Source organism: Dreissena polymorpha, chromosome 3, assembly GCF_020536995.1.
Source record: "Dreissena polymorpha isolate Duluth1 chromosome 3, UMN_Dpol_1.0, whole genome shotgun sequence".
In the NCBI taxonomy this organism is placed as follows: Eukaryota; Metazoa; Mollusca; class Bivalvia; order Myida; family Dreissenidae; genus Dreissena; species Dreissena polymorpha.
Genome location: NC_068357.1, coordinates 77,966,519 through 77,989,123, shown reverse-complemented (window position 1 = coordinate 77,989,123; position 22,605 = coordinate 77,966,519). Strand labels below are relative to the sequence as shown.

Here is a 22,605-nt window from a genome sequence, read left to right as displayed (position 1 = left end):
ATAACGGATATTTTGACCACTTCTAAATTAAATGCTTTGTTGTTCTTTTTTAAATAAAATATTTTGTTTACCCTAAACACAAAGATGTGTTGTAAATCTTTTATTTCACTGAGTATTCTTAAGTGTTTTATTTTTACTTTTTTTCTGATTTGTTATCAATAAAACCATGCAAAGAAATATAATTTGCTCCATTTTTCAATTAATTGTCTCAGGATTTGCAATAAACAGATTATGAAACCAAGACCTTACATGATTACCCTTCTCAAAAAAGTGTGTGAAATGTACGTTTTACGTACGTTTTGCGTGCGTTAAACGTGGCGGTATTGGCACTGCGTTTTTTGTGCGCTTTTTCTTACCTAGTGAGTTTTTAACAAAAACAAACAAACAAGAAAATGTGCGCTTTTTGTGGATAAATGTGCGCTTTATGTGCGTAAAACGTGTGCTTTTTATAAGTGTGTTCAATGTGCGCTTTTATGTGCGTTAAACGTGCGCTTTTTATATAAGTGCGTTTTTGACTACCATTTATGTGTGTAAAATGTGCGCTTTTAAGTGCGTTAAATGTGCGCTTTTTGTGAGTTAAATGTGCGCTTTTTTTATTTAAAAAGCGCACATTTAACTCACAAAAAGCGCAGTTTTAACCCACATAAAAGCGCACATGTGTGTTAAAGTGCGCTTTTATGTGCGTTAAATGTGCGTTAAACGTGCGCTTTTTTAAAGTGCGTTTTTGACAGCCATTTATGTGTGTAAAATGTGCGCTTTTAAGTGCGTTAAATGTGCGCTTTTTGTGAGTTAAATGTGCGCTTTTTTATTTAAAAAGCGCACATTTAACTCACAAAAAGCGCACATTTAACGCACGTTAAGCGCAGTTATAACCCACACAAAACGCACAATTACTGCACATGAATGGCAGCAAAAAACGCACTCACAAAAAGCACACATGTGCGTTAAAGGTGCATCTTTTGCCTTAACAGTTGATTCAATTATATGCTGTTAAAAGTTTTTTTAAATTCAGATATGCAATAAAAACCAATAATTATATAAACATATATATTTGTGTATTTTAATAATTACAAGATAATTCAATTTTATACTTTAATGTACACCAACATTTTTTAACATACATGAGTAATTAAATATCAATGGCAATTTGATGAAATAAATATAAACATAATTTGATTATAAATAAACAAACATTAATAGCATACTATAATAACATGTACAGTATATACACACGAACAGCTATATACATAAGAAAGATGCATATCAATCAAGGCCTTTCAGCATTTCTTTGAGGCAGCGGAGTGCAGCTCTCATCTTTCTCTCCAAGTCTGCCACCAGCCGGTCAAACTTCTTTGCAACTATTATACTGTCATGGCCTTTGCGCGATGCGTCTCGTGCATGATCTTATTTGATCAGGTCATGAAAGATATTTTATAATGTAAGTGTTGAAAATTGCTGTTATGGTAATCTTGTTGCTATAAAAATTATAAATTTAAATCAAAACTAGTTTGTTTGCTTGTTGTTTTTGGTTGTTTATTTTGCAATTTTAAACCCCTGATCACATGTGACTTAACGCTTTTCATAAATAAATACGTTTGATAGAAAATACTGTTCGAAAATGTACCAAGATACGTGGTCTCATTTTGCTGTGTGGACTGGTCGGAAGTGCGACACTTTTAAAATGCAATAACCAGTACCCTGTATAGTTTTACCTCTAAACAAATCCAGCTTTTCTTGGTCAAGGAGAGGACGCGGTTTTCCCACTCCTGTTCTCCTCATGCCGGCCAGCTTGTGCAGGGTAAAACCTGGTATTCAAGTCCATACATCAGGTAGTCTCTCTTTTGCTCCCTTTTTTGGCAGGCGATGCGATGATGCACATTCTTTCCATGGGGTTTAACCTTTTAATTTAAAAGTTCTCATTTAATATGGGGGGAAAATCTGTTCATTAATGACCAAAAATAGGTATAAATAACTTAAAGATGACAATAACCATAAAATACAGCCATAATAATTCAAATGGTGTTGTTTTTATTTAAAATTGCATTACATTTACTCATCCATTTACATTTCCCAGTGACAATACATAAATATGATAATGATCATAACTAATTCAATAAACTAAATAAAAAAGGGATGCAGAATTGAAAATACGAACCTGTTACAACAGACTGTTCTTCAGTATTCCAAAAATACAGGCAGTTGTTGAACTAGACCATATCACTTTATATGTCTTTAACCACCCACTTTTAATCTCCTTTATTGTTGATTTACACTTTGTAGTAAATACACATTTTTTTCATCACACAATACTTCATGCTGAAAGTATTTCAAGACATTTTACACTAGAATAATAAGTCTTAATTCTAGCTTCTAAAGTCAGTTGCTGATGCTGCTTGTTTTCAAAAAATAACTTCCTATCTGTGGTTCTCAAATAGATGGTGCCTGAACAAATCAAAAGTATATCAACACCCCTTAGTTAGGCTTAGATGGAGGACTGATAGGGACTGGCTATTCTCTTATCTGATAGCATGCTGTGTCATGCTAAGCCAAAAATTGCATAATTTGAGAAATACTGATAAGGCAGTAATTTCAACACCAAAATATTTATTGAATAATACACAGCACCCTTAACACAATATATTTAATTGTACATATTTAAATATAACATGCTGAATGGTTTTAGCAAATAATATTAATAGTATAAATATTATTTTAATTGCCTTTTAAAATGTATGTTTATGGTCAATGTGGTAGACATTAATTGTATTAGGGTATAAATATCAGTATAAGAAAGTTCAAATACTTATGTTGAGGAAATATAATTGATACTATCAAGCCCACATAATACTTTTGACACTTTCAATATTTTTAATTAGTTACACACAGTCTGATTTAGGTGGAAATTTTTAGAAATGTTTGAGATTAAAACGTAAGCAATAGGTATGCATTGAAATTGTATGATAAAGTATGTAACCATTAAACAGGTTAATATGGACAACCAGTAATTATTCAAACTGCCCCTTATATTATTACAGGTTACTGAGATATATGTCTATGTTTAATCATTTGATGTAAATAACTTGTTAGAGCCTGCAACAATTTTGTTTCTTGTTCAATTTCTGTACAACATTTGCTAAACGGTTGTTAAAGATGCACTTTTTAAGAAGTGTGTTAAACATGTGTCTTTTTAGATACATCCTTTTAAAACAGATCATATGATAAAAACGCACTTATGAAATAAAAGACTAACTTATGCTTAAAAAAGACGCACATCAAAATAGAAAAACGCACTTTTGTGAGAAAAAACCCACATCTGTAAACCTTAAAACACACTTCTTAGATAAAAGACGCACTTCCTAAATAAAAGACGCACTTCTTAGATAAAAAACACACATTTTGCTCACATCTACACTCAAAAGCGCACTTACAGATGAAGAAAACACACAAAAAACGCACTTTTTCACTAAAATAACGCACTTGAAAAGAAAAACGCACAAAAAGCTCACTTAAATGCACTTTTGAACACTGAAAACGCACATATTAACAAAAAACACACAATTAACGCACTTTTAAGTGCGCTAAATGTGTGTTTTGGTAAAAAGTGCGTTTTTATTTGACAAGGGTAACCAACATCTTGCTGTATGGAAATGACCATGGTTGACTCTTTCTGAATATGTTTTCCAATGGTTAGCTAAAAGTACAGATATTACAGTAGAAAGTACTGAAGAATATGGTATGTTGTGAAACATTTTGATATCAGCTTCTTCTTTTTTGACTAGAATGCTTGCTATGAATGTGAATGAAAGTAAATAACATATTCACAGCCAAACAGGTAGCCTATAATAACAAACCAGGTGTGTTTTTTCCGAAGCTACATTGTCCAAATAAATAATGATCTCTATAAGCTTGAGAGCATGTCAATGAGGAATGTTTGATATAATCAGATATATGAGCATATTTGTACAAAAGTGTGGGCAAAAGGTTATACATGCTGCAATCCTTGGGTTCCTCGATGATTATGGACCTTGCGTCATAGCCTTACCAGCCAATATATATTGATCTATTATACACCTATACGGAGATCGAATGGAATCTAATGCCTTTCAATTATTATTTGTTAATTTACATCAATCTTCTTAGCAGATCAATAACGCATAATTAATGGTTTATTGCTCTTTTGCGAACGCTTTGATGCTCTCAACTGCCTTGCTGCCATTGGTTTGAAATATTGAGAAATCGTTGATTAATTAGTGAGTTAAGCTCGGATGAAATGGACTACATCGAATCAATTACTGAGTCCATTAATACTGATCATATTCGAATTAACCAAGTGAATTTTCAAGCAAATGCTGGTAAAAGGACATTATTCAGTCAGAAATTATCCTCTTCCTGAAACAAGAGGGCCATCATTGACCTGAGGTGCTCACCTGAGTTCAAGGTACACAAATTGTTGAAGCCTAATGGAACTGGTGACCTAGGTTTTTTTACCCTTTTTGATCCATATTCAAACTGAGCCTTAATATAATCCCCATGTTTTATCAAAATTAAGATATAAGCGTATCTTCTAGAGTGGTAATATGGGTTTTCTATGATTTTACCTCGTGACCTTATTTGTAGACACATAAATCCTAAATTCAAACTTGATAAATATTTTGACACAGTTTTAACAAGGTTGAGTCATAAATGTGGTTTCTGGATGGCAACAAGATTTTCCACAAATTTGATTTACTCACCTAGGTTTGGAATGCATGATATCCGGAGTAAAACTAGACCTATATATTCTCTAATTCTGACTAATTTTATCAAGATTGACTCATTAATATGGCTTCTGGAGAGGTAACACAGTTTTTTCTAAGACTTGACCGGGTGACCTAGCTTTTTAACAACTTGAGAATGAGTTTCAGATTCATCCTTGTCATTATCAAGCAGACCAAGTTTCCTTGCGATTGAGTCATAAATGTAGCCTCTCGAAATTCATTGACAACATTCTGGTAAAAAAACATAGATGCTATCCAAACAGTATCCTTTGAAAACGGTTATATTTTAAAACTGCTTCTATAAATTATTTGGAAACAAATTTCATGTAATAAGCCTCTTATATATGTCTTCCTTTTGCTAAGAAGAAACCAGCATATCAATTAAGATGAAGGGAGGTCAAACGATTATCTTGATATTGTAATGAATTAATTTCATGTTACAAGTTTCTGTGACCTAGAATTGTATCCTGTCGACATCAAAATAAACAAGAGATGTGTTTGTCATTAACATAATGCCCCCTACTGCGCCACTTTGATTTTTTTTTCATTTGGCAGGTACAGATAATATCTCTCTTTAAAGCTTATTACTTTCCTGGGATTTGTTTTTTTTTACCTTTGAACATGAAGGATGACCTTGACCTTGACCTTTCACCACTCAAAATGTGCTCCATGAGATACACATGCATGCCAAATATCAAGTTGCTTTCTGAAGCGACATAGAAGTTATGAGCATTTTGAGAAACCTTAACGCAAAGTGTGACGGACAGACGGAGGGACGGACGGAGAGTCGGACGGTCCAACCAGTATATGTCCTCCTTCGGAGGCATAAAAAGGAGTCTTCCTGGCCTCCAGACTAACCAGCGTACCAATGTCCATAATTGTAGTTCCAAGTGTTCACTAGATATTGCCAGAAAATAATTGTCATGTTACATGCCCTTTTGACCTTGAAATTTGACCTGTTGGCCCTAAAATGAATAAGAAAGTTTGGTGCAAGTAAATGAGTTAAGAGAGCTGAAATGGCAAATTGTGCATTTTTTAAGAGCAGTAACTGTGAAAAGCCTGGCATGAGTTATCATACTGAGCAATCATTTTATGACAACACACATTTTCAACAAGTTTGGTGAAGATTTAATGAAAAATGTATGAGTAAAAAGTGAATTTTGCATTTTTGTATAAACAATCAGCATTAACTTTGAAGTGCCTGGTGGGATTTATCTGGTCAAACATTTGCAAAAAGTTTGGTTAAGATTTAATGAAAACAAGAGAACAAAAACACGGTTTTACAAATCTAAAGTACTTGCTGCAAAAAATATGCTAGCAGCTGGCCGTGCAGGGAAAGTGACCATTAGACTCACATGTAGTAATCAATGTTTTTTGACAAGGTGAATCTAGACTAACACCTTGCTCATATTATATCTATACAAACAACAATAAATTAATGTGCGATTGTTATCAATTTCTTGATACATTAATTATGCTTATTTATATAAATACAGATGACTTAAAAAGCATATAAATTCTTCTTAGTATCCATGTGAATGCCATCTAAGATGCTTTATGACAAAAAAAAATCTTGGTGGGGGTGCCCAAACCACTACAAAATTCCTAAAGGATGGAATTAAGGAAATTTTCATTCACACCAATGTCTTTTGTTTTATATTAACATTAATGAAATTGGTCAATCACAAAATAATAACAACATGGCCCTTTTGACGTTCAGAAAGCATAGAAAGTATGATGAAAATGGTAATGAGAACTGAATATAAAGACAATTTGCACCATCATATAAAATAGATACATGTATTGTTGGAATATCGAATACCAATCTTACTAAGAATATAATTTCATTAAGGAAATTCCCTCTACAAAACTTTTGATTTTTGACACCATATACAATAAGATAATTGATGAAAATAAATAAACAATAAATCTCATTCTGCGTGCAATACTTTTTACTCACGAATTAGGTAGTCATAAATACAGCCCTGTTAACCCGTACTTTGTTGTTAATGCATTACTTGTTACCCTAGCAGTTCGATCAGACGCTGTCAACAACTCTAACCTGAATTAAACGTGGGATAGAGTACTAATGCGCTTTTTCGGCGTAGCTGTTTTACCCAGCTTTTCACCTTAAATGACTTTTACATAACGCCAGCAGACACGCATGAATATATTTGAATATTTAAGAGGCTGATTCGAGATTGAACCACTGAACTTTGGCTACATCACTGGTTCTGTGCTCAGCGCAAAGGATGTATCACTATTCAGTGTAAGGAACTCCAGACTACTCTCTGTAGGTTCAAACACGGAGTGTATATGTAATCTAGAGTCCGTGGTTCAAACGACACAAATTGTGGTCCAGTTACAATTACGCGTTAAAATCCATCTCGCAGAATTTCAGGATCAGTTCTCGTTCACTAAATCGTCTGGGGAATATATGATTAACTATCAATGACCACAGTTTTGCTTTCAAGATGAGAAAACAAACAAATAGTATAGGGTCACGATAAGAGGAAAATCGTTTAATAATCCAACAACAAAAGTTTGCCGTACTCAGTCATCACGTCTGGAAATCGTTCCTAAACGTCTGGATAGGCTGTCATTATTTACAAGTTTGCTATTTTGAATTCAATTTTGAATCGAAAAGCATTGAGCTAAAATGTGCCATTTACAATTCGCAATGAGATTTGTTTAATGACCCACATCATGCAAAAATGGGTCTTTTTCTATATGCGCCCATCATATGTATTGCCTACTCAGCCTGCGCATCTCTCAGTCTGGTCAGGAGATACATATTGAGACAATAACACATTTGGTGATTTTATAGCAAACAGGATTGCAGTCTGGTCAGACTGCGCAAATGCTCAGGTTGGGCTTAAAGTGCGCTGGCCGAAACGCATAAGACCCATTTCGCATGACGCGGCTATGAACGTGCGATTTAAATGTGTCGAAAGAAAACTACGTGTTAATCAAATATTAACATACGATATATTTCGATGGTGAAGAAATACACTCATAATAAGGCATGTGGTGACACATATGATGTGCACTCCCATAGTATAATTTGTATCTACTTACACTAATGTGTGGTACTGCCGTAGTATAAGTTTTATCTACTTACACTATTAAATGTGTGGTTTGATAATGACAGCACACATTTCATGCGGTGAAAATGCGACTAACAAGTTAACAAACACAATAATAACACTTTTGTTTTCAATTTAATTTTTTAGAAATGATTGCAAACTTTATTTCAAAGTCAGCATTTACGCCGACTTCCTTTTTAAAAGATATTTCTTGTTATATTAAGTTGTTTTTTTATATTCGGTTTTAGAGATTATAAAGCATTTTTTTTGTCTATACTATACCTGTAGTAATTGGAGAACCCATGTTCAACGTTTTATCAATTGAGAACTGTGAATGTAAACAAACTTAACCTTCTACTATTGCGTTGTTAGCACCCGTGAATATAAAAGATCGACGCTATCTGTTGAGAACAAAAGAATGTTTCACAGACATATCAACTTTAACCCCGCTGTTGTCGCATGCACTATGAACGAGGTTACACAACATCCCACTATACGTGTTTATCAGCATCTATTAATAGCCTCAGATAGCCCCTTTGCTGATAAAACATACTACGAAGCACGCTTAACACAAATACTGTGCGACTATCATGCAAGAATAAACACTTCATCGAAACGTATTATTCGCAAGCCTTTGCAAACTTCTATTGATAACCAAGCAATGAAACTTTACATATCCAGAAGCCGGGGCCTTATGATTGCAATTATGTAAAAAATTGACCTCTAACTGAAGTAAGCAAATGAAACGTAGCACATAGTTGACCCTTTCTATGTGCGAACGCAGGTTGAATGTAAAGTGTGCTGTTTACTATCGTAACTCACTACGTGAGCGTATCCGTCGCTTGGTGTGAGTCAAACAAAGAATGAACCATAATAATAAATGTATTGGAATTAAACAGCATTGTATTAAATTCTCAAGCAAACCACATTAAAACACGCTGGCCAAAAGGCCATAAGACCCATCTTCGCATGACGCGGCAATGAAATTGTGATTTAAATGTTTGGAAAAAAAATGCATGTTAATCAAATATTAACATAAGATATATTTTGATGACGAAGAAATAAACCCATAATAAGCCATGTGAGGACACATTATGGTGTTCACTCCCATAGTATTTTTTTTATCTACTTATACTAATGTATGGTTTGTCTATGATAACACACATTTCATGCGGTGAATATGCGACTAACAAGTGGAAAAAAAAATAAAAATAGTTAAACTTATTTTTTAATTAAATTATTTAGAAACGTAAATTTCAAAGTCAGCATTTACGCCGACTACCTTTTTAAAAGATAATTATTGTTATATTTAATTGTTTTTATTAATCGGTTTTAGCGGTTTTAGCATTTTTTGTTGCCTATCGTATATGTAGTTATTGTTGAAATCATGTTCGACGTTTTGTAAATTGAGAACTGTGAATATAAACAAGTGTAACCTTATACTATTGCGTTGTTATCACCCGTGCAATTGGACTCTCCCTTGTTTTAATATCGGCAGCCGCATCTATTAATAGCGTCATATTATCAATGACCTGTGCAGAGCAAAAATACTACGTCATTAAGACGCATCAGATAGTTGACTATTTTAATCATTCATAAACAATATCTGCCGCAACACGTATAAAACAAACATTTTTTATTGATTCTTTTCTATATACGCCCCGTTCAAAAATATTCCATTTCACACAATATTCACATAATGAGTCCATTTGCGAATGAATAAAGTTGAAGAACCTCTTGCATAAATTATACAACTCTTTCTCGCGCAGTTGCGGCAGATGTGGCGGGTATCCGGCTAAGCGTAGTTAACAGCGAACTGGCTGGAAATTTTGGTACTGACATAAGTTGTTCGCAAGCGAACAACTAAAACAGGGAAAACCTGTACATGTATCTTATGCTTTGAGGCAGTTCTTTCAGTCTTTGGTACCAATTCATGAATCAAATGAAAATTGGTATTTAACTATTAGGGAAAAATTAAAAGTATGTTTAATTACTCAACAGTGACATTTGTGTTGCTCTCAAACTGCAGTTATATAACCAGTATGATTTGATTGAATTTCTTAGAATGGTGGCTATCAAGAAAGAAAAACACATTTACAAATCAGACAAATTTTATTCGTCACATATTCCTTTCTACAGCATCTATGGTGATCCCAAACAACAATAAACATCAAACCATTCAAAAACTAGATTTTACAACTAAGCTACAACTTTATGAAATATATACAGAAAGGGACTTTTAAGCTTAAATGATTCTTAATTATTAATTTACTACTACAAAAACACACTTAACCAACTCTTGTAAATCTTTTATAACCATATACCATGGCTGTGTTTTAGGCTAAGACATGTCTTAGAGCAATATAAATCATAGCATGAAATTAATTATAAAAGCAACAAGAAAACAATTAAATGCTACAAATGTTTTGATATTCTATCCAAAATTTAAATATGCCCTCCTGGTTTGTAAATATCCTCTTTGTTGTCGAAATACTTGTCAAATGTAACTTTATATCTGTGAGAAAGGTTTATCTGCAAGACTTGCCCAAGTACTGGTAGTGTACATGTAGGATAAAATGTACAAGAAAAAAGGCAATCCAAAATCTGAAGTTTAAAACAAAAATAGGTTGAAAGCTATCCTATCCAGTGCATTGAAGGATTTAGAAATTATTTTGCACGTATGTTTTTAATGCATGTGGAAAAAGTGTCCTCCCAGTCTGCACAGGCTATTCAGGGATGACACTTCACTTTTATCATGTTTTTGTTATTATACTGCACAGGCTAATCTGGGACGACACTTTACGCACATGCATTAAACACCTTTTTCACAGAGTGCGGCTCAAATCATGAACTGGTAAAGTAAACATTCGAGGACGCAGACCCCACCTTGCCCTGTTCAAACAGCTCATGTGACCAAGGCAGCTTAAGCAAAGGATTGGTTCAGCTGGTTTACTGTAGAGGCTAGCATATCTTTTGTATCAATATATTTATAAGAATACTCAAGGCACTTAACGTTTATAATGTATATAAAGCATATAAAGTTCTTTGAACTTGTTGGTTATTGAACTGCAAAACGGATTGTTTTTTATTTATTGGTAGATATTTGCTCATTATTTTTACAACTTAACAAAAATTAAGGCACCTTTCCTGTACATAAAATCAATACTCGACAAAATCTTAAATTCATTTAATAAAAGTTCTCTACTTAAATAAAATTCTCCTTACTCTTTTTTCTGTTATATTTTTTACACCAGTTTGAAACCATGTTTTAAAGATTATTTGAGACATAGATCTGCACTTAATATTAAAATTTTGTGGAATAACGCATTTCCAAGAAAAGTGTGACAACTTATTTATAATCTTAACAACACACAACACTATGTTTGCATGCGTTTAATAATGATGCATAATGAAATTTGAAATACAAAAACCTAACCTGAATATAAACATGATCACATTTGTCAACAATACACAAGTCATTTATACATTTAAGAACTAACTAACAATCAGATCTAGAGGCTAGAGTGCACAAACGTTAGAAGCATGCGAGTAGAACAGAAATTTTGAAATACAAAAATATAATTAACATTAAATTCATCCAATTTTTTTGACAAACCGTATTAGACAGAAAAGTGAAGAGATCTATATTTTTGCCACCAGTAAACACCAATTCTTATGATTAAAGGGACCTTTTCACAGATTTTGGCATGTATTGAAGATTGTGATTAAATGCTTTATATTGATAAATGTAAAAATTGGATCTAAAAAGCTCCAGTAAACAAACAAGAATAAAATTAAAGAAAGAAAACTAACTTACCCCTTAACTGGGCTCGAACCACTGGAGTAAAAGTCTAACGCTTAAACCACTCCGCCATTAGTGCTCATACAATGAAAGATGTATTTTATACTTTATATAGACAATCCTCGTAGTGTCAAAAATATAACGACAACAACAGTTGCATAGCAACGCTTAATAATTTTCAGGTTATTAAATTGTCAAAAGAAACATATAATGGATATTTTTGAGCATGGTAAATGTTCAGTATTACTGTTTCCTAACAAATATCATAACAAGGAAAATTTGCGAATCTGAAACATTTTTGACGATGCTGGAACAGCAGCGTCCAAGGTTTGATAACCAGTAAAACAATTCTTCACAATGGCGACCTATGTAAAAGACCGAGCCAGTCCGATTGAGATAACTCGATTTTTCAGTTACTTCCCTTGGCATTCGCCACTGCGTAGGAGATTGCTCGTTGATTTTCATTGATAACATTCTCCTAGCAGAGTTGTCATTCGTGTTGATAAAGGTAAATATAAATAGAACAGCATATCCTGGGGAAACAGATTCAATAAGTGTATCAGAACGTTAATTTCAAATTAGTAATTTTACATCCATTTTATTTTTATGGACCAATGAAACAACTATATATTTTCTCTATTTTGTTTGATATTTGTTCTCGATTTAGTAAATAAATTGCGAATAAAAACATGTAAAATTAACTTTTTACGTGATCACAAAACTAAAGAATGCGAACGATTTCGAACCTGCAAATTGTAAACGCTGCACTGCTATGATATATATAGATAAAACAACATTTTTTGTGTAATTGTCCGTCCCGCTAGCGCAGTGGTAAGGACGTTCGCTTTTTCACCATTACGACACAGGTTCGGCTACCGCTCCCGGCGCAATGGTATATTTTGTATGTTTTGTGGTCACCATTCCGGACAGGTGTTTTTTTCCGGATAATCTTACACCCCCCCCCCCACCCCCAGCATTTGACCATATAAAAAATTAAAAAGTATTTCAGTACAAAACAAATAGCTGGAAATTGCAGCTATCATTCAAAATTCGTCCCAACTGTCGTCAATCTAATCTTATTAGGTAGGAGTGCTGGACACACTCCGGGTCCCAACATTATGCAGCCTCAGCGCGGAGGTAACTCATTACCTTGGAAAAACACAAATACACACACTGGGTGCAGCCTAGGCGCGTATAGACTCAAACAAGGCAACAAACTCAAGTGCGGGCACAATCATTTAAAATTTACATATTGAATACGATATGCTAACAGAAATTACACAACCACCTAAGTGTACATACCATGTTTGATATTTCGTTTGATTGTTAGATTTCAGCATATACATGTATAAGGTCATTTCGCTACTAGTTAACTTATCCATATGTTCGTGGGCGAACTCGGATAGTCAAGTGCTCATACGATTGAGCTCACATGGTCCGGCTATGTGCTCATACCTACTTTCGAGAATCATCATGAAGGTATTGCCATACTTAATGAACAAGAATGTGACCCGCCTCCCAGTTTCGCTCAATGGGTCAAGTTACCCACAGGCACTACTTCCCCGTACCCCTAAACTTTTTTTCGTACCAAAAATGTTTCGTACGCAAATTTTTTTCGTACCAAATTTTTTTTCCTACCCAAAATTTTCGTACCCAAATGTTCGTATCAACATACACAATTGTGGTGATATAGATAAACTTAAATTGATGTTTTATATCCATCCTCTTCAAAAGCATCGTCACACCAGTACTGCCAGTACTTTGATTATTTAATCTTGTCAATTTACCAAAACGTAAAAAGGTCCCTTTAAATAGAGTCCTTTAGAGAATTAATGTAACCATCTCTTCCATGATCCACAAGCAAAATAACCCTCCCATTGTACAACAGTAAAATATTAAAAAATATTGTTTTGCTAATTTTTAATCATTAATTGAAATTGATAACATAACATTAGAAGCAATATTCAATTAAACTAGTTCTTTTCATTTTTCTTGTTTTTATATTATATATATTGTATGTCTGGATTCTAAGACAATTATTTCATTGTTATTTTGCCTATTGCTGAAAATCAAGTTTGATTCAAATACGAAGCAATAAACAACAAAACTGCTGTAGAAGATGTTACATCTCATCACATATTATTCCTCTGCCAACTAAATGATCATTAAAACAAGAGCTGTCACCATAGGATGACATATGCCCCCTATAAACGCTTTGATAGAAGTTATAGCATTTTTCGAAACCTAAACGCAGATTTCGAAACCTACACGCGGACCCTAAGTTCAAGGTCAAGGTCACAGGGGTCAACATTTTTGTGCGTATGGAAAGGCCTTGTCCATATAATCATGCATACCAAATATGAAGGTTATATCTCAAGGGACATAGAAGTTATGAGCATTTTTCGAAACCTAAACGAAGATTTTGAAACCTAAACGCACACCCTAAGTTCAAGGTCAAGGTCTTAGGGGTCAAACTTTTTTGTGTCTTGTCCATATACAGATGCATACCAAGTATGAAGGCTTTATCTCAAGGGACATAGAAGTTATGAGCATTTTTCGAAACCTAAACGCAGATTTCTAAACCTTAACGCGGACCCTAAGTTCAAGGCTAAGGTCACAGGGGTAAAAAATTGTGTGTGTATGGAAAGGCATTGTCCATATACACATGCATACCAAATATCAAGGTTATATCTCAAGGGACATAGAATTTATGAGCATTTTTTGAAACCTAAACGCAAAGTGTGACGGAAAGACAGACAGACAGACGGACAGACGGAAAGTCTGATCACTATATGCCCCCTTTTCTTCTAAAAGGGGGCATAAAAAAGTTCTCAACAATTTTTATAGCAATACAAGAAATACATTGTTGGCTCACATATTGTGTTCCTAAGCATAAATCTTAAACAATTAAACTAAATAACAATAATAACAGTAAACTTGTTACAAAAATAAATCATGTGCTCACAAGAATAAGAATTGGTCAAATTAAAAAAAGGACAGTAACACAATGATAAATATATACTTCTACACAACATAATGATACCAATCTAATATTGCACAAAAAAATCACAAAATGCCGTACTCTACACGGAGGTATAATACTATAAAAAGACATTAAAGCGGGTATATACGATTTAGTCAAATATTTATGAATTTATATAAACTGTGTAAAAAACTTATTATATATATATTTCAATATAAATTAAAATAAAAGTTAAGAACAACATGTGTCGAAAAATGCGAAATAAGCCAGATATTTAATTCTGAAATTGAAAACGGCTGTACAGCCGAATTCGCCAGCATGTATACCATACATGTACGATGTGCATCTAAACTTAGTTTAACGGTTTATTTGAAATTCTGCAACGATATCTATTCATACGACACACGAACACTATCTCCGATCCTAATACAAGGACGAGTGCTTCGGTTATTGTAGGAAAATATGTACGTCACTATCGGCTCGGGGCGCTAATTTGTCTTTGCTGCATTTTATGAAATTCGGCTTTAATGTATAATTTTTCTTGCCTATTTTGTGTTATTGTAACATATTTTATCAATATAATACAATTAAACACATATAAAAAATCGTATATACCCGCTTTAATATAAACATGAGAATGGATGAAAATGTCTTGACCACAAATGACAGTTTCTTGATTAACATGAACATTTCATTGTAATGAGCGTTAATTTCATGAGAACAAATGAAAGTGTCATCAGCACAAAGGAGAATAAAGGAAACCTAGAATGACATACTATTACTAGATGAAAATGTAGAATTGCACCTTTCAGTAATTTGTGGCAATTTCAGGAAAATAATCACATGAAAAGGACTAGACCATAGCAAATTATATGAAAATAAATAAACATGATGGAAAAACACCGGTGTAAAACATGAAACAAAATATTGGACAAGAAAAGAAATACAGAATAATGTAACAACTGAGTAACAGAGAATTTGGTAAAATAATTGCAAACATTTTGAATCAATGTAAACCTTAGATTCATTTGAAAGGGAGATCAATGAAATTTAAAAATTATAACAAGTTGTCTTCCTTTCACAGTTTCATCAACATCAACTTTTGTTTAGAATCATCATAATGATCGATTCTTATCATATTTGAAAAAATTTACTTGTCATGAAGTTCATTATAACATGCAATAAAAATTTATAAATACAGTAAATGAGCAGAAACAAAACAATAGTATGCAAGAACAAGAAATAAGACAAAACACAATAACGAGGTAGAAAATAACCTAACACAAATAGACTACAAAAATAAAAAGAATTTGTAGTGCCTAATTGTTAGAAAGGTCAAGTATTGCACCACTTCACTACCATTATTTGTATAACTCATACTAACCCAACAATGCACCAAAGTCATGAAAAAGATTGTAACACACAAACAAAATGTATATATAGTTTTCATTTCATAAATTGAAGGCAGAGCCTTTCCAATAATGTAACAAAATTAAAATTACATACAAACTAGCGTTATCACTGTTGATGATTCATAACTCCAAATGCTGCTTTGACTAAGTTATTAGAAGGGGTTTGACCTTATAAGTGCTCTATTTTGACCTTCAGTGCCATAGTATACATTGTAAACTTGAACTTGAAGACGAACTTCATACAAGATGGCGGCCAGTATACAATTTGACCAAAAATCACAGTATTTTTCATCATGTAGATGAACTATATAAGGTTTCATAGCGATTCGCTGCACAATTTCAAAGTTTGCTTTAAATAATGGCCTGCAAATTGCCAAATAAATTCCTGGATAAAAGTCATTTTGTATGACTCTTGTCAAAGGCAATATTATGTATAACACTGCCACACATTATGTGTTTTTTTTCTAATGAATAAAGTTTTATGGAAATGTACTCCTAAAGAAAAGAAAACAATAATTTCAACATGTCTGCTACAAAGAGTCCATGATGGCAATAAGTTGTCCAGGCATTATACTGTTCATCCAGTGTGTTAAGTTCCGCATATGCAGCTCAACAAAATAAACGAATTTGATATGAATGATATCTTGGAAAAAATATGTCAGCCAATACTTTTGAATTTGAAACATGAACCGTTTAATATAACTTTTAAAAACAAATTGAAGAACAAAGTTTGAAGAACAAGAGATTCTATCAACTAACCAACCAACCAACCAACCAACCAATGGACCAACCAACATTGTGACACCAGAATACCCTTCTTCAAACTCTGTTTGTGAGGTTTTAATGACACTTGTCTGGCTATATGATGTGAAGCAAAGAAATATTTGTATGCTACCAACATCGCAGGCATACCGTAAATTTCAGGCATTAGTAAAACACCTAATTGACAATTTTAATAACCATCCACACAACACCTTTATGGTGACAATGTTGAAATCTTGATGATTTCAGACAGCTATATGGTAACAGTGGGCATATCTTGATATTTTGAGTAACGTTCCTGAGGCTGTGTGGAGTCTTCCGTTGTAGTCGACCTGCATTCCACGTTCTCATTTGCCGTCTGCTCTCGACGACCACTGCCATCACCACCCACAAACTGTGACATCTCCTCTTCATGTGGCTCCCCACACATATTTCTCTTACCATCACCATCACCACTACCATCACAACCTTTTCTGCCATTATGATAATGATCATGCCTTTCACTGTTTCCGTTTCCACCATTTTCATCCACATTTCCTGCACCGAAACCTGACTGGATTAACTCCCTGGATGCCTCAGAAACTTCAAAGTTCTCTGCTAGATTATCACAGCTAGATTCACGAGACTTGTCCTCCATCGCCTGCTGATAGCTGGGCGGGCCATAAGGGGGTGGGGGGTCGACGGTCACCTCTTCAATTATGATGTCATTTGGAGATTCCATTGAAATATCAGTGGTCGCCTCATTATACCCCGGTGGCCGGTCATCAGACGTACACCTGTAATGGTGACATGACATGATTATAATTCCATTAACACTGTATTATGTGAATTGGGAATAAGACATCAATTTGGGAATAAATTGTGTTTTATCAAAAGTGCACAATATGCAGATTTATATGTTGTATTTATCTAGTTTGACAAATTATAATTTAAACAGATACTTGCATATATAAAAGCATCATTTAAATTGATTTTACTTCAAAACTGGATTTTTTATCAATTAAAAAAAAAATCCTCATGAAATGAAACTGTGTCCATGCCGCGCATGGACACGGTTTAAAAATACACTTTAAATGATAAAAATACAATCACTGTTAATGAAAAAGTCATGGAAATTGCTTATTAAGCTTAAATTATAGATAATATATTACAAAAATAAATGTAGATCATGAAATGAATAGTTTTGTTTGAGAAAATCACCAAACTGATGCCCATTCCCAGTTTGATGTCTTATTCCCAATTCACATAATACAGTGTTCATTTTAAATAATATTATCCAATTTAGAAAAGAAAACTCAATCTGGATAAATAGTAACTATTGTACTTTAAGGATAAACGTGTAAATATGTTTCAACTTTGTATTACATTAAAGGCAAGTGTAAGATGCTCTGGTATATAAAGTCACAGTTGCAAAATACATCCACCAACTGATTTAAAAAGCTCTAATCGGCAACCGTTTCCCCACAGGTTTGGTTTAGATTAGAAATTATTTAAAGATAATTATAATAAATGCATAAGAAGTCCACTGAGCAAAGCGTTTGGTAGAGATGCACATGACAACTATTGAACTATTGAACACTGCACAAATAAGTACTTTTGAGTGGGCAACTTCCCTAATTAGGAAATAATACTTTTATCATCCCCTGGGTATGTGATACAAAGAGCTCTTCTGTGTAAACTAAGTTATCTGTAAAGCATGTGAAATTTGACTGATATTATATGTATTTTCATGTAGTATTGTTAGTTTAAACGTATTTATTCATTTCGTAATCATACAATTCAAAACATTGTTGCAAAGTAAAAAATTCATGGATAAGTAAACAAGCGTAAAGCTTATATTAATTCTTTTCCATGGTGGAGTTGACTCGTATATGTTTAGCATTTAGGCGGCCACAAGAACATGGATGCGCTCACGTAATTGTTAGGATTGTGATTGGATCGTGTTCAAAGTTAAAACAGAATCAGTATTGTTCATTTTCTTTCTCATCATTTTATAATTGTGTTATTTACATGTAAGTCACTTGTAATTTAGTAGTCCATTTTCTTTGATTGTGGAATTGTGGAATTAGATCTGTGTCTAGACAGTGGCTATTAGTGTTTTGTGATGGCAAACAGTATCTTACTAATTTTTATTTGTGTTTTGTTTACTTGCTCTTTTTTGATAATGTCTTTTTGTTTTGCAATGTCGGTCAAATATAATGGAAAAGCCATAAAAGCATATTTGCCATTTTGAAAGCAAACACATCCATGGACATTATTTGATATATTAGCTCGGCTGTTTTCGGAGAAAACCTGAGGTATTGTCATAGCCAGCTCGTTGTCCGGCTTCATGCTAAAACCTTAACATTTTATTAACCTTTTGAACATTGGCTCTAAAATCAGAGTGCTTCCACCTACAACTTTGAAACTTCATATGTAGATGCACCTTGATAAGTTCTACACGCCACATCCATTTTGGGGTCACTAGGATAAAGATAAAGGTCACTGTGACCTCTAAAAAAAAATTCTGACAAGCTTTCATTTATTCAAAACTACATCCGCAGCCGAGCGTTGGCACCCGTTATGCGGTGCTCCTGTTATATTTATTATAGTCTTACCTTTTAAAACAAGATGTGTTTGTGAAACACAATCCCTATACGATGTTTGACCTTGTAGGATGGCCTTGACCTTGACTCTTCACCACTCAAAATGTGCAGCTCCATGAGATACACATGCATTTCAAATATAAAATTGCTAGCTTCAATATTGCAGAAGTGACATTACATGAGCAATTTTGACCCATATAATTGACCTTGAAGGATGACCTTGACCTTGACCTTTCACCACTAAAAATGTGCAGCTCCATGAGATACACATGCATGCCAAATATCAAGTTGCTATCTTCAATATTGCAAAAGTATTCATAACATTTGCGATTTGGGCCACATATATTTGACCTCTGACCTTGAAGGATGACCTTGACCTTTCACCACTCAAAATGTGCAGCTCCATGAGATACACATGCATGCCAAATATCAAGTTGCTATCTTCAAAATTGCAAAAGTACTCATAAAATGAGCGATTTTGGCCACATATATTTGACATCTGACCTTGAAGGATGACATTGACCTTGACCTTTCACCACTCAAATTGTGCAGCTCCATGAGATACACATGCGTGCCAAATATCAAGTTGCTATCTTGAATATTGAAATACTGCAAAAGTGTACATTAAATGAGCGATTTTGACCCATATATTTGACCTTTGACCTTGAAGGATGACCTTGACCTTTCACCACTCAAAATGTGCAGCTCCATGAGATACATATGCATGCCAAATATCATGTTCATATCTTCAATATTGCAAAAGTTATTGCAAATGTTAAAGTTGGCGCAAACCAACCAACAGACCAACAGACCAACAGACAGGGCAAAAACAATATGTCCCCCACTACTATGGTGGGGGACATAAACAAACTTATTCATAAAATAAAATTACTATACTGACAACTTTTTGCATTTTGATGTAAATTATGCATTATGATTGGATAATCCATCCATGTAACAAGTGAGTCTACTACATATGCAATAATATACACAAACAGTCTAGCAAACTAACAACAAACTTATGCATCAACATCATAGAGATTCATGCAAATACATTTTTCTAGCAGCTCATACACAAATGAAATACAGACAAAAATTGAAGCAAAAGGACCATTAGCCCATAAGGTCGCTATGGGGTAGTGGATATGGTGTCCGCCTCATGACCGGGAGGTCACGGTTAGATCCCCACAGTTTGAATTCCCCAACGACACCAAGTATGGGTTCTTAGTCCCAGGAAACAGACTCGAGAGTGTTTCAATAAGCCTTAGGCTTTCTATGCAATCAAGCTAAAATAAATAAGTTTAAAAGCTAAGCCCATCACCTGAGACCCAAGGAACATAACTTTTCTGAGCTTTCAGACTTCTCAAGGTTTCACAATAGAGTTATAAGGAAAACTTTCCAAATACCTGGTTGCCATGTTTTAAAACTAACAAAACTCATGAACTCAGTCCAGATATCTACCATTTTTAATTTTCTGAGCATGGTCATGATGGGTGTCTAAAATGTGACCTCAACTGGTTTTACTTAAGCCATTTAAGGAACACGTCCCAACCCCCTCCCCACCCACCTCATGTAGGCTATGTTTTAAATAAACAGGAATCATATATTACACATCTGAAAAATCATTACAGCAAATATTCAGAGAAAGTTTTATGAAGAATATGCAAACAAACATGACTTTTAGAACTGTTAACAAGCAAATTCTTTCATGTGAACAAATCACCAAGTTTTGCGCAAACAAACATGACATCTAGAGTGTTAACAAACAATTTCTTTAATGACCAAGTTTTTGATGCCACAAAGTCAGTTCCAAACATATCTGAGATATCAGTGTAAGAAATGTACTCACCACGTTTCATGTGGCCTCTAGAGTTGTAATGTTTTCTTTTCTGTGACCTACAGACCTAGTTTCTTGCCTGAGATATTATTGAGAGAAATGTCCCTCCCAAAGATTCATGACGATTGGGCAATACATGTGCCAACATGTGATCACTAAATCTCCAGATGAGCTTTAAAATTTCCCAAAAATTTCCCAACATAATTACAGCCAATTTACAGAATATTTAATAGCAATTACTGGTAGTTATTAGTTAAATTGATTGTTCAGCTATGGTCATTCTGTTCGAGTTGTTAATTTTACTTCACAAATACATATTCATGGTATTTGCATTAATTAACACTTTGCATGCTGGGAAATTTGTTGTCTGCTAAAATGTCGTCTGCTGAATTTCTAAAATTAGCATTTTCTTTGATTTTTTTTCAAAGACTACTATCAGAATAGCAAACAGTTTGGATCCTGATGAGAGGCCATGTTCTGTGGCATCTCTTCTGGATCAAAACTGTTTGCAAAGGCCTTCAACATTCGGTTCCAGCACTGAAAGGGTTAAGAGTCGAATCTGAAGTGAAAGTATGTTTTTCTTAAACTCTAACCTCTGGCACGTGGTCTCGATGTTGAGGGTATCCATGACAACAGTGAGGGTGCCCCTGTCATCCTCATGTTCTATCACCATGGAGGCCACAGTAGCTCCCGAGTTCTGAAATAGAAAACTGTTCATACAAATGAAAGTTGAAAAAGTGGCATTTCTTTAGCAATTTTTAACACAAGATAAAAAATTGCCCTGTCACAACTTCAATAAAAGAAGATTGCCTGAAAGTTAGACTTATAATGTATAATGTACGTTGAAGAGTGAAGAAGTATTAACAAACAAGTTTTGTATACAAAAAGACTGACATATATATTTCCACAGTGAATTCACTCAACTTCTTTGGGTGAGTAATATAAATATCCCGTAAAATATAGATGCTGTCGTCGAGGTCAGAATGGTGGAATGAATTTGGTGTCCCTCTTGCTGCAACGAGGTCCAAGGTTTGAAACATGCGACACGTCACAAAGGCTCACAGTACTAGTTCATAAAGAGCTACATGTATATAAGTCAAAGGCTATCAATGAAAGGGGGCTTAAACTACAGTCTGTCATAACAGTAATAAAGAATACCCCCCCCTCATCCGAAACTGCATGCCATTATATTAAGCCGGTTTATAAAACCCCCAAAATATTTACCCATTGGTCATTGACAGTTTTTCCCACAATACAGTGTAATAATATACCAAATACTACGCAGTACATTTATTTCAGAGCTATAATTGAGTCTGAATTAATCGCCCTGTGGTGTTTGCAGTTCTGAACATAGAGGCATGATTGGACATTTTTGTTGAAG

The 22,605-nt window shown here is 34.0% G+C and overlaps 2 protein-coding genes across 4 annotated transcripts in view; both read right to left on the bottom strand.

Moving 5' to 3' along the window:
* Positions 1 to 22,605, bottom strand: part of LOC127874845 (uncharacterized) — a 137,224-nt gene that overhangs the window by 8,640 nt on the left and 105,979 nt on the right. The window lies entirely within an intron of this gene.
* LOC127874849 (uncharacterized) lies at positions 12,630 to 21,929 on the bottom strand. The gene is made up of 2 exons (XM_052419500.1): positions 21,818 to 21,929; positions 12,630 to 17,578 (listed from the first exon to the last, which is right to left on the bottom strand). Exons 1-2 carry the CDS (start codon positions 21,895 to 21,897, stop codon positions 17,056 to 17,058), a joined length of 603 nt encoding a protein of 200 aa, XP_052275460.1. The 5' UTR covers positions 21,898 to 21,929; the 3' UTR covers positions 12,630 to 17,055.

Coding starts and splice junctions, on each gene's coding strand:
- LOC127874849 (XM_052419500.1), bottom strand. CDS start 21,897: ATGGTGATAGAACATGAGGATGACAGGGGCACCCTCACTGTTGTCATG. Junction 17,579..21,817: donor ATCGAGACCACGTGCCAGAG/GTTAGAGTTTAA, acceptor TCACCATTACAG/GTGTACGTCTGATGACCGGC.